At 37.5% G+C, this 14,198-nt stretch overlaps 1 protein-coding gene across 1 annotated transcript; it reads left to right on the top strand.

The window, feature by feature from the left end:
• Positions 1–9,726: 9,726 nt before the first annotated feature.
• Positions 9,727–10,155, top strand: LOC131147257 (uncharacterized). Its single transcript, XM_058097038.1, has 2 exons — positions 9,727–9,870; positions 9,952–10,155. Exons 1-2 carry the CDS (start codon positions 9,727–9,729, stop codon positions 10,153–10,155), a joined length of 348 nt encoding a protein of 115 aa, XP_057953021.1.
• Positions 10,156–14,198: the final 4,043 nt, after the last annotated feature.

The following is a 14,198-nucleotide window of genomic DNA, read 5'->3' as shown; positions in this document are numbered from 1 at the left end:
ACTTCTTGTAACTTGATGATTCTGGAATTGAGTTGTTGACAAGAAAAAGGGTATTTTCGCTTAAGAGGCTTCTCTGCCTACTAAAGAAGAGAGGCTTCTCAACCTATTGAAGGAAGGAATAGTGGAATCTTCAAGCGGCTTGCTTAAGGCAAGGACGTAGGCACAGAACCCTAAACCTTGTAAAAATATAGTGTCACTGTCTAACTTAACTCTTTCATATTGACACATATTGACATTGATTTTTTATCTGCTGTGGAATTTATTATTGGTGTGTAGTTTGATCACATATTGAAATCATAGCATAAACTCTCTCATATTAAGGATTGATTTTTATCTGCTATAAAATTTATTCTTGTTATGTAGTTTGATCACATATTGAAACCATAGCATAAACTCTCTTATATTTAAGGATTGATTTTTATCTGTTCTAAATTTCATATTTAAGGATATCTATATTGATATACTTATTTGTTAAAAGCATTGTTGTTATTGAAGTAGTTAGATTGTGTGTGAAAATCATTTTAAAAATTGATTGAGCTTCCGCATAAATTTTTAAAATACCCAATCCACCCCCCCTTTTGGAATCACATATCGACTTTCAATTGGTGTTAGAGCCTAGTTGCAATAAAACCTAACCAGTAGTTGCATAAAAATCTAACGGCAAACCAAGGCATATCCCGGTTTGGTGAGGGTCAATCCTCCACAAGGCCTCCAATTTTTTGCGATGTTAACTACACCTTTTGGAAACAAAGAATGAGGATTTTTACTCAAACCATGGATTGGAGGGCTTGGAGAGTGATTGTCCAAGGCAATTATGTGCCAACAAAAATCATTGATAATAAAAAAGTTCCTAAGGTTGAAAGTGAAATGAACGAAGCTGATATGAAACTGATGCAAATTAATTAGCCGATCGATTGCTTATTGGGGTGCCAAATAACAATAATGAAAAAAGAGGTTGGTTAATTTCCTAGTGGAAATTTTCTTTTCTATTCATTTTTTTATTTTTTTATATATTTATTTGGGTTAGGATATGTTTGATCAAAAAATGACCGTCGACACACTCCAATTTCTTTTTCCCAAATCAGAAAGTAAACATTGTTTTTTATTATTAAACCCTTTCATATTGGCTCAAAAAAGAAATAGACTTTAAGGAAAAAAGTTGCATGATAAATAGGAGTCAAGACTCGCATAAGAGAGAAATCCCTTTTGACAACAGATGCAAAACTAGAACTTTTAGTCAATTTGAAGCGCAACCACATTTCCAACACAATGCAATAACTAATTTACATTTCGCCCTAAAAAGAGGGTTTGACCAAACAAGAGCAATCACATAGAAGAAAAATGTTTGGCTCCCTTTTACCAATCAAATAGATTCGATCATTTTGTTTTATTAAAAGTAATGATATAACTATTGAAACTAATTAGAGTTAAAGGATAAATTATGGAACAAACATGTTCACAATAATTTAGGCATAGTACCAGCGAAGATAAGGAAGAGACAAATTAGATAGTTTGGACACTTAAAACATAGGCCAAGTAATACACCATTGAGGGGGAGTAGACAAATTGTTGTAAATAATACTAGAAGAGGGAGGGATAAACTTAAAATAACTTGCAGTGAAGTGGTGAGAAAAATATTTTGTAGCTCTTGAGTTAATCGAAGAAAATACCCTAAATCAAGTGAATTTTCAAAAAAAAAAATCATTTAGTTTATCCCATTTAATGTGACTTAAAGTTTATTATTGATGTTGTTGTTGTATGAGGCATGCAATTCAATGTTTATATGTTATGTACATAAAATTATCGTGAATATTCTTGTACTTTTCTTTAAATTTTGGAGTTTGATGTGGGATGTTTAAAGTTGTAACTCAACTATAGTATAGAATACACTTGAGTTGAAGTCGAGTTCTAATGTACATGTATTTAGTATTATATATTTTTATATTAAATTTAGTTTAATCAAGACGAGCTTGTAATTAAATCGAATTCAAATTCAGTGATTCTTGAACAGATCAAGTTTAATTATATTGGTGCGAATGCGCAGCAAAAGAATCTGGAACAAGCAATGCAAGCATTCAGTGATGAATATATGGAAACAAGAAATCACTCACAAAGAAAACCAATGAAAACAATAATCAAAGACATAAAATTTACGTGGTTCGGCAATGTGCCTACGTCCACGGGAGCAGCAACTGAATTTTCACCATCACAATAATGTCAAGCATACAACTAAGGTTACAAATATTGATTAAATATGAACCCTAAGCGTACGGGAACCTTAGAACATATCTAAATCATCCTTGTCGCAATCTCGGGAGGAAAATCCTCCAATACCCCCAATCTATTGATCTCCAAATTCAAAAATTGTAACTTAGGCCAAACTAAACCATCAATGGTTTTAGCCAAACTGTCGATGGTTTTAAGTTGAGAGTATTACTTCTGCATACCACCTGAAACCATCAACGGTTATAGTGCAAACCGTTGACGGTTATCCCAAATCGTCGAGAAAATTTTTGTCGGTTCAACCTGCAAACTTCTCTCTGGTTCTTTACTTCACAATGCTTTCCCAGTGTATGCATTCCACTCAAATATGAGCCACATTTCCAACAATCTCCACTTGGCAAATACCACTTAGGAGAAACACGAAAACATAATAAATAGTCCACCTGGGACAATAGAATGGGGTTGTCTCCCATTTAGCACCTAGAGATGTTGATCAAGTCCAATTAATGCTTTAACTTGTCCATTATGACCAGATTCATCAACATATTAGCTGCATTGTCAAACATATGAACCTTCTCCAGTTGAAGTTCTCCTAAAGCAATCAGTTCCTTAACCCTGTGAAACCACACATCAATGTGTTTTGTCCTCGCATGGTATACCTAATTCTTCGCTAAGTAGATGGCACTCTGACTATCACACTGCAGCAGAACTCCATCTTAATGAACACCCTACTCCCCGACCAATCCCGTAAGCCACAATGCTTCCTTGGCAGCCTCAACCACTGACATGTACTTTGACTCAATAGTTGATAAAGCTACGAGTGACTACACCATAGACCTCCAATAAATAGGTCCTCCCACAAGGGTAAATACATACCCTATGGTAGACCTCTTGTCATCCAAGTCTCTTATGTAGTTAGCATCCACATTCCATAACACTTACGGATCACTCTGTTGTCTACTAAACATGATACCATATCCAGTTGTACCCCTCAAGTACATAAGGATTCACTTGACCACGTCCCAATGTTGTCGATCTGGATTCAAAAAGAACTTCCTCACCATGTTGACAACATGTGCCAGGTCCAGCCTTGTACACACCATGGCATACATTAGACACCCCACTGCACTAGCATAGGGGACCTTTGACATATCACAAACCTCACCATTTATCTTTGGGCACTAGGTAGTAGACAGCCTAAAATGACTCATCAGTGGTGTGCTCACCAACTTAGCATTAGTCATGCTAAGCCTCTCCAACACCTTCTTTATATAGCCGCCTTGAGATAACCATAGTCTCCCTACAGCTCTGTCCTTGCGAATCTCCATGCCAAGAATCCTCTTGGCTGCACCCAAGTCTTTCATATCGAACTCTTTTCCCAACCGAGTTTTCAATTGATTCACCTCAATCATGTCTTTAGCAGTAATCAACATGTCATCAACATACAGCAATAGAAATATGAGAGACCCATCCTCAAGACTCCTCATATAGACGCAGCAATCGTACTCACACCTCTTGTAGCCAATATGGATCATATAAGCATCAAACCTTTTGTACCATTACCTCGAAGACTACTTCAACCTGTAAAGTGACTTCTTCAGTTTGCAGACTAAGTGCTCTTGTCCAGGTTAGCTAAACCCTTCTGATTGTGTCATGTAAATCAGCTTGTTGGAATTGGTATATTCTTAAAAGAGGGTGAATTGGAATTTTAAACTTCTTCCTAGGTTTAACTAAATATTAGCTGTATTTCACAACCTAGGGTCTTTCTAAATGGATTCCAATAGTCACAGTATTCAAAGCATGTATGTGAAAACAATCAAGACAATAAATAATTAAACATACATGAACTGAATTCAAAGTGCGGAAATTAAAGTGCGCAAGGAAGAGATCAACACACGATATAATATCGTGGTTCGGCCAGTACTGCCTATGTCCTCGCCTCTAGCTCACAGGCGCGAGGATTCCACTATTGCTCACTTAACAGGTGGAGCGGCACCATATACAACCAGGTCAAATTACCAAGGTTGACCTCAACCTTTACACACTCTTCTTATTGGGCGAAGAATTCCCACCTTAAGCCACGCCTAGATTACAATCAAATAAACTTTTTTTGAACAAGTAAAGGTGCTTCTAATACAAGAATATTTGTACAAAAATATGCTCAACACAATTAAAAAATTGCACTTCTGTATGATATGAAAATATAAGCTCAGTGAAGTATAAATGTCAACTCTCAGTTATATGCAAACAATAACCTTTAGGTGTAAAGAGTGGGTATTACATTGTCTTTTTGAGTCAAATGTTATATCATCACAATCAATAACCCAAAGATCTCAAAAGTCACACGGAAATATCTCAAAAAAAATATCAAGTATAAGTATAGGAGATATGTTCACAAGCTTGTTTGAAAATGATTGTACAAAACACACAAACAGCCTTTGAATACTTGCAACAATCATGCAAGACTCACCGTCTAAAGTATTCCCACTGAAAACTTATGAATTAACTCACAAGGAAACTCTCAAGCTCACTCCAATAAATCATTCAACAAACAATACAAATGAAAGTGTGAGCTACTATGAACAATCTCAATAATACTCTTAACCAAAGATTTTAGCACTAAGGAGTAAGAGATGATTTTTTGCTTGTAATAGAAAATACGTGTTTGGAATTAGAGAGTTTTGGCTAATGAATATTACTATTCCATCATTAACTTTCCAAATGAACTGTATATATAGACATACACAAAAAGAATATAAAACCGTTGAAAGGGACATAGATTCCTTTTTGAAAGATTAAGAATGGGGGTTACATAAACTAAAACCTTATTTTATGATATGACACTTACCACATGTTCAACCCGAGAGGTTTCAGTCGACCATATTAAAGATTCGGTCGACCGTATTGCTGAGTTTGGTCGACCGTGGCCATTTTGAATTGGAGATATGGTCAACCGTATTAAGGCGATTTTGAACCGTTCGAGGTTCGATCGACCAGGGCATGTTCGGTTGACCAAATTCTGGAGTTTCGGGTGACGAGTCAGATTTTAACGATTGGTTTCATTTCGACAGGTTGTGGGAATAGGGGTGAGGCAACATTCTTTGAAAACCGAATTCACCGAATTAACCGCCGAAATTTGGTCGTTTCCGTCAGTAAAAAATCCATGTTCGTCGTTTCGTGATACGTCTACAAATTTCGGTTAATCGATTTCGGTTCGGTTAAGGGATAAAAAAATTTCGGTAACCGAATAAACCGAAGTACTAATTAAATTAGATTTAAATAGAATTTATGAATATAAATTTTGCTTCTTAAGTGCATTAAGAATTTAATTAACCTATTGGTCTTGCCCCCTTTTGTTTAATTTTTCCCCCCCCCCCCCCCCCCCCCCCCGCACCCCTTATTCCCCCTTCGTTGTTCTTGGTAAAATAGTAGGTCATTAATAAAATTATAAATAAGGTAGTTAATTAAGGTGGATTTTGGTTAAAAAAAAATTATATTGTAGTTATATTTCTAACAATTAAATTTTTAATATTCGGTTAACATCGATTAACTCGAATTTACCCGATGGGCAATCGGGTCGGGGTCGGTTTGGTGTCGTTCGTTCATTTTGTCGTTCGGTTAATGGTTTATATTAACCGAATTTTTCGGTTAATTCGGTTAATTACCCGAATTTAACCGAACCGACCGTTTGCTCACCCCTAGTTAGGAATCACCCACGTGTCAGTTAGGTCGATCGTGTAGTGCAAGTTCATTTCAAAATGGTCGACCGAATAGTCAACATGTTGACTCTGGTAAGTTCGGTCAACCAAAGCTTCTATATGGCTTCGAGTTCGGTCAACTGAAACCACTTAAAGTGTGTATTTAAGTCCTGATTTTTACCCTTGATTGCATAAATGATAGTGGGGATTTTTCTAAGTGTTTGTGCAAGGACCTATGGTCTATCTAAGGTCTTTGAGCTTTATAATTAGTCCCAAAATCCGGCGTTGGTCGACTGAATCCCTAAGGTCTTGTGGTTCCCTATGGTCATTTGAGCTCATTCATATCATGCATGCAGATGAAAATATTACAGACCATAATATGCAGACCAAATATAATACAGATGCCTTTACAAATGAAGCACAACAAGTCGTTCTTCCTTGGCTCTCAGTTTCTCATTGGAAAATGCCGGAGTTAATCTGTAAGTTCCTTATATTTCCATAATCCTTCTCTGTGTGTGTTGTATTATAAACCTACTCACAAACTAGATGTATACATAAGATCCTTGTGTTTTGTCAGAATAAAAACCAGAGATCGGACTCAAAAAGTCAACACAGCTCCTCCAGATCACCATGGAGGAATGTTGTCTTTACGTCCATCTACTCCAGATGCAAGTCGTGTTGCACCACCAGTCCCAACACTATCCTAATAGAAGTGTGTCTGACCACAGGGGAGAAGATTTCATCATAATCTACTCCATTCCTCTACAAGTTTTCCTTTGCAACCAAGCGAGCCTTGTACTTTTCTCTTTCCCTTTCTGAAACTACTTCTTTCTTCCTGTATACCCACTTGCATCCAATCGCCCACCTCCTAACTGGAAGCTCCACAAAGTCCCACGTCTAGTTGTTATGCAACAACTCCATCTCCTCCACCATAGCGCCTATCCAACTACCTTTCTACTGGCTGCACATGGCCTCTTGAAATATAGTAGGGATCCCTATTATTGGTGATAACTGCATAAGACACCAGATCATCAAAATCGTACTTGGGGGGTGGCCTAACGATGCGCCTTGGTCTATCTACAGCTATGCTATGATGTGACTGCTAGTCATCCGAGTTAGAACTCCTTGTGTTCTAAACACCATCATATCCACCTTGAGTTTCTAACTCCACCTGGACCGTCGACTGATCTCTCGAGCCAGAACTCCCTGCATTTCAGCACTGAGTCTCCAACTCTTCCTAAATCGCTCGCTCATTGTTGCTGCAATTTTTTGGCACTTGTTTCTCTATTTATTATTCCTAAGTACGACGCAACATGGTTTTCTCATTGAAAACCACGTCTCTACTGATCACCACCTTATTTGCCACTGAATCCCACACCTTGAACCCTTTCACGCCTTTCTGATATCCCAGAAAGATGCACCATCTAGAATTTTAAGTTGAGAGTATTACTTTTGCATACTGCCTGAAATCGTCGACGGTTACAGTGCAAACCATCAACAATTATCCCAAACTATCGAGCAAACAGTCGCCAATTCTACTTACAAACTTCTCTCTGGTTCTTTGCTTCACAATACTTTCCCGGTGTATGCGTTCCACTCGAATATGAGCCACATTTCTAACAAATTAAAATTTCAAACTCAAATTTTCCATACCACTCTATCACAAAATTTAGAGATGAACTTCTTCATTTTAGCAAATGAGGTTTTATGCCTAGCTATTAAAGGAAAAATAGAAGTCCTTAATTAATTAAAAGTTAGAACAATTTTAAGAACTAATATGCGCAAAGAAATGTCTATTCAAATTTTTATTTGACTTCAGCAACATGACACAAAAGCATTGTTTTTATGTCATCAACATAAGGATAATGCTCTGTACCATGGACCCATGTCACCACGGGTCTCACACTACTTTACCTAGTGAGGGCCCGATACGTGAACTCGTGTCATCACGTGCCCCATGACCGCATAACTTGCAATATGATTGTTCAATGTTGAGTTCAAGTACCATTACTCAAGATGACGAACTTGTACTCTTTAAATGGTTCAAAAACTTTGAGATGGTCTTATTCATGGTCCGCGCATGATAGCATGATTAGAATTTCACACAAGACTTAACGCATGGGCGCGCATTATAACCCCAAACATCAGCCCACCCAAAAATAAATATACTATAAGACTGAAACGAAAAAAGGCAACCAGTTAGCGAGGGCTTTCAGGTCAGCCTAAAAAAATGAAAACCAAACAAGGGAAACTCCTGCCAGATGAAATATAGAAAGTAACCTGTGCATCATTCAAATACTCGATATATCCCGACCACCCACATGCGCTGAACCCACTCCTAGAAACATGGAATACTGTCCCATCAGGGTGCGCCATATGGCCAAATGGGTTAGCATCATTACAGTACTCCAAACAACATGCAAATATGTAGTGACACAGTAAGAGATGGAGCAAGGGATGGACAGTAAAAAACTTATTGTAACTGCTAACTAACAACCCAACTCAATCTGTTGCAAAATAGTGTACTGTAAATGCCAACCCCAACCTTACAAATATGAACCACATATGCCTTTGACCAAGCTCTGTCCACTCTATATATGCCAAATTAAGCATCAAAGAGAAGGAAGAAATATGGAAAAAGCTACAGACCAAAGAAGTGGTGCTGCCTGTACATTCCTCTGCATTATTGCGCTTGTGCAGTCCTTGGAGGCTGCTCATGGCCATGATAGTGCCACTCTCACCCCTGCCATGTTTGTTTTCGTCGACTCTCTCATTGACGGTGGAAACAACATCTACATGCTCACCGCTGCGCAACCAACTACTACCCTTATGGCATTGACTACAGCATTCCAACTGAACGTGAAACGGCCTCACTGCCATCGATTACATCAGGACGTATATATACCACACTTCATTCTCTTGTCTCAGCGCATCTTTTTACTTCCTATAGTTTGTGTTTTTGCTATTTTTTCTTCATCACTCTTTTCTTCAAAACGTGCGTGCTGCTACAGCACGCTATCTGGGGCTGCGTTGATACCGCCGTATTTATCTCCATTGGCCAAAGTAAAAAATATCCTGAGAGGACTCAACTACGCATCAGCGGCACCAGCTGGTATTCTCAACGAAACTGACCATCTGTTGAATAAATTAGTAGTAGCACATTAGAATGGGTTTTGTTTCTATTTGTTGCCTAGTTTGTAGGAGTTGATTAGCATGATATTAGTATTGTCTAGAAGTTGTTTAGCATGATGTCAGTGGTGCCTAAGAGTTGTTTAGCATGATGTTAGTGGTGCCTATTTTTGTGCTTGTAACCGTTTTTTTTTTTTAGCCTATATAATGGTCATTTCCTTATCAATGAAGTGTGGAGTTTTCAGTCTAACTCTGTTTCCCTTTATTTTTAGTTTTCTTCTTCCATTTTACATCAGTGGTATTAGAGCAAGGTTAGAGTTCCACAATGGCTTCTAAAACTTTTGTGCAGCCATTCATTCCACGCTTTGATGGTCACTATGACCATTGGAGCATGCTTATGGAGAATTTTTGAGGTCCAAAGGATATAGGATAGTTGTTGTGTCGAAAGTAGCAAAACCAACAGCAAGTGTTATGCTAACAGATGCATATAAGGTGGAGCTTGAAGGGCAGTAGTTGAAGGATCTCAAAGAAAAAAATTATCTCTTCCAACCAATTGATCATTCCATCCTAGAAACCATTCTTTGTAAAGAAACTTCCAAGCAAATCTAGAACTCTATGAAGAAGAAGTATGAGAGCACAAGTGCAAGCACTTCGAGGTGATTTTGAAACTTTACACATGAAGTATGGAGAATTGGTGACAGATTACTTCTCCAGGACGATGATAATCGCAAATAAGATGAGAATCCATGGCGACAAAATAGCAGATGTCACTATAATTGAGAAGATTCTTCGTTCGATGACAACAAAATTCAACTATGTTGTTTGTTCTATTGAGGAATCTAAAGATACTGACAGTATCTCCATTGATGAATTGTAAAGTTCTTTGTTGGTTCATGACCAGAAAATGATTCGGCAAGACAAGGAGGAGCAAGCGTTACAAGCCTCGACATCAAAAAGACGGGGTCAAGGACGTGGAAAAGGCAGAGGCAAAGGCAGCAATGATGGTAGGCACTCAAATCATAAATCTGAAGATTCTGACTCTCAAGCGAGAGGAAAAGGCCATGACAACAACAACAATCATTCAATGCCTTCCAAGTCAAAGTGAGCAAACAAATCAAGAGTTGAATGCTATTGGTGTCACAAGTTTGGCCACTACAAGTCAGAGTGTCGTACTAATCTAAGGAGAGATGGTGGAAATGTAGTCCAGTTTTTCTAAGAGGGAAGAGCAAGTGTCTTTGTTGCTAGGCTTGTCACATGAGGAGGAAACCCCCAGAAAATTCTTTGTGGTACTAAGACACTATCTCAGCAGAACCATATGATTTGAGAGAAGTGTATTCTTAATTGGGATGAATCTTTTTGGCGATGTCATGAAGTTAGGGTGGATGTCTCTACAGTCTCTGTTATGGGAAAGGGAAAGGTGCAATTCAAACCACTAGAAATTCTTTCAAACTATTCAAAACGTTCTCTTTGTTCCAGAATTTGAGAACAATTTACTCAATTTAGGCAGTCTACAAAGAAAGGGATATGGGAATCTTCTATCAAAAGGGAGTTTTGAGAATTTGAAGATGACAAGTTGGGCTGATACTCAAGGCACATGATAGCCATGATTGTTTCCATCGTTCTCATGACACCGCTCACTCATGTCTTGCTACAAGAGTTGGACAAGGAATGGCGATGGCATTTTTGCTATGGTCATCTTAGTTGGCAGATGGAAGACTTACACACAAAAGATAATGGTGACAGTCTTCCTCAAAATTACAATTACATACACAGCTCCTTTCTTAAGTTTGTTGAAGATGTGTTTGTTAGCAAACACACTGTAATCAATTCCCAAGTGAAATCAATGGAGGTTAAAATTGCACTAGAGCTTGTTTCATGCTCCAAACTTTTCGGGCCTAATAACTCCATGTTCACTGGAGGTAAGAATATTACGTACCTTCACTTCATTGATGATTTTTAGTCACAAAAAGCTTAGTTTTACTTTGCAAGAGAAGTCTGAAGCCTTTCTAACCTATAAATCTATAAGGTGTTGAGAAAGAAGTTGGCAGTCCCTAAAAATTCTTCGCATATAAATCGTGGGGGAGAATTAAAGCACATGAATTTGCAAGTTCTATGAGACTTATGAATCAAAAGGCAACTTACACAACCGCACTTATACCCCCAACAGATGGCATTTGTGATAGGAATAATCACACATTCTAAAATGGTGGGAGTGTCTTTTAATAATGATTGTATTCCAAAAAGATTCTACCTAAGCAGTTAATTGGAGCATTCATATATGTAGACAGTCCCCACAATTTCGTTCAAATATGACACAAGGAAGCCATATAGTGGACGGAACCAGATGTTGACCACTTCAGAGTTTTTTTGGGTGTGTTGCTATGCCACTATTCCGTCAAAATAGGAATAAGGCTGGATTACAAGGGAAAAAAGTTATTTTTCTTGGTGTTAGTGGTCATCAAAGGCTTTAAGCTTTACAAAATCCTAACCTAAGAAATACTTTTCATTGAGAGTGTTTTTTATGAAGATCAATATGGGATTAAAGCAAAAATGAAGTTTGGAGGGCAATTCCAACTAGTTTTTGATGGAGAACATGGTGCTTAGCAAACTAAACGCCGCAGCAACACCTTGCCCCATCACCATGCGTTGAGAATCCTCAATGAAACTCTTAGTAGCCTCTGAATGTCACTACCAATAGCACCACAAGCAAAAGCTTAATCCGGTTCCTCATCGTGTTCGAGGAAGCCAACAGGTGTCATATATGAGTAATCAAATTCTCAATTTGAAGACTCAATCACTCATTTTGCTCTATTTTTCAGATTGTGATCCTACAGTGTTTGAAAGTGCTGTCAAAGAAATACAAATGGAGGAAGCTAATGGATGCTGAAATTTCAGCCATCGAAGAATGACCTTGCGTTATCTGATCTTCCAGAAGGGCACAACAATTGGGCGTGAAGTGGATTTACAACAAGACAAAGCGGAAGAGAATGTGAAGTCAAACAAGGACAAGGGCCCCGTGGTGGCCACGGCTATGAGCAAGTGTTGTGTTTGATTATAAAAAGTTTTGCTCAATTGCAAGGCATGACACAATCCGATTGGTGATCTTAGTAGCTCAAAAACTCATAGCCTATCTTCCAACTGACATGAAGTAGGCATTCCGACCAGGAGATTTGAAGTAACTATCATTTATTCTCACCTCTTGGTTATAGTAACTTTGGAAATGAGCAGAAAGTGTATAGACTAAAGAAGGCTCTATATGAATTAAAACAACCCCACTGGCTTAGATAATCGTATAGAACTTATTCTTAAGGAAGATTCAAAAATGTCCTTATTATGAACATACACTTTTCATAAAGTTGAGGACAGAGGGAAAATGCTCACTATTTGCTTATATTTAATGATCTAATCTATAACTGGAAGTAATACAAGCCAGTTTGAAAGCTTTAAGAATCCATGATGGCTTGAAATTTGAAATGTTTGGATCTTGCATGATGCCATTACTTTTCCTTGGCTAGAAGTGTCGTAAGTCCCTTGACTGGCATCTTATTCCTCAAAGAAGTATATGGCAGAAATTCTTGGACGGGTTTTAGAGGAAGGATTGTAATCTATGAATACACCGTCTGGTTTGTTTGAAGCTAAACAAGGATGATGGAGGAAGAGATTTAACGTGCTCTTTACAACAATTATGGGGACTTAATGTATTTTGATTGACTGCAACAAGGCTGGATATAATGTATGATGTAAGTGTCATTAGTAGATACATGGAGTGTCCTACAGAGATTCATCTTTTGGCTGCAAAAAGAATTCTTAGCTACTTGCAAGGTACTAAAGAGTTTGGATTGTTCTTCAAAAAAGAGAAACGTCATATTGTTTTGGTTTATAGATAGTGATTATGCAGGACATTCTGATGATCGAAAAGCCTCTGGATATGTTTTCATGTTGGGAACAGGACTGTTTCATGGTCCTATAAAGAATCGCCATCGTCACATTTCACGCACGAAACAGAATTTTTTGCAGCAACAACTTTTGCTTATCAAGCTATTTGGCTGAAGAAGATTCTTGAAGAGCTATAGTTCAAAGAAGATAGGTCTACTCTCATTCACTATAACAATAGTTCAGCAGTAAAGCTCTCAAAGAATCTTGTTCTACATGGTCGAAGCAAGCATATAGATGTGAAGTATCATTTCTTGAGAGATCTCAAGAATGAGGGAGTTATTAATCTGGTTTACTACAGAAGTGAAGACCAGATTGTTGATATTCTAACAAAACCTCTCAAATTTCCAACATTTCAGAAGCTTAGGGAGTTACTTACTGTTTCCAGTTCAAAGGACTTTATCTGAGGGATGGCGCTTCAAAGTTTGAATCTTAGTAAACTAATGTTATGTATGGAACATCAATTTAAGGGAGGTTTTGTTGAATAAATTAGTAGCAACACATTAGAATGTATTTTGTTTCTATTTGTTGCCTAATTTGTAAGAGTTGGTTAACATGATGTTAGTGGTGCCTAGGAATTGTTTAACATGATGTTAGTGGTGCCTAAGAGTTGTTTAGTATGATGTTAGTGGTGCCTATTTTTGTACTTGTAACCGTTTGTTTTTAACCTATATAATGGTCATTTTCTTATCAATGAAGTGTGGAGTTTTTAGTCCAACTCTGTTTCCCTTTTATTTTTAGTTGTCTTCTTCCATTTTACATCATCATCATTATGTAAGTGCTTACAAGCTATAGGACTTCTAATATAAAAACTAGCTTCCTCATCCAAATCCTCCCCATGTTTGCATAAATGTAGAACAAATTTTCCTATCATAAGAAAAAAAAAAAACTATTAACTCGGTTAGAGAACCACTTTTTTTTTAGTTATAAAATTTTTTTTATGTACCAAGTTATTTATTTACTTTTTGCTTCAGCAGAAGATATTTTGGAATTAATTTTGCTTGTCATTATTTTGTAAAAGTAATAATATGTGGAAATTTATGCATGCAAGACATGGGAAAAAGGGAAAGGTGTGAAAAAATGGTAATCCAAGCATAGGCAGGTCCGCATTTGAGTTGTTGAATGAGTTAATTCGGAGGAAGAGTAATGTAAGAGAGAAAACCAAAGAGAGAAAATGATAAAGAAGTGGGGAGTAGAAGAGAAGAACGGAAAAGG

Source organism: Malania oleifera, chromosome 1 (assembly GCF_029873635.1).
Source record: "Malania oleifera isolate guangnan ecotype guangnan chromosome 1, ASM2987363v1, whole genome shotgun sequence".
NCBI classification, from domain to species: Eukaryota; Viridiplantae; Streptophyta; class Magnoliopsida; order Santalales; family Ximeniaceae; genus Malania; species Malania oleifera.
Note: the sequence above shows the minus strand (reverse complement) of the source record. Positions and strands in the feature narration are given on the sequence as shown.

Bases quoted from the DNA above. Each gene is read 5' to 3' on its own strand.
- LOC131147257 (XM_058097038.1), top strand. From the start codon at position 9,727: ATGAAGTATGGAGAATTGGTGACAGATTACTTCTCCAGGACGATGATA. The intron at 9,871-9,951 runs GTTTGTTCTATT...GTTCATGACCAG, and splicing joins CAACAAAATTCAACTATGTT to AAAATGATTCGGCAAGACAA.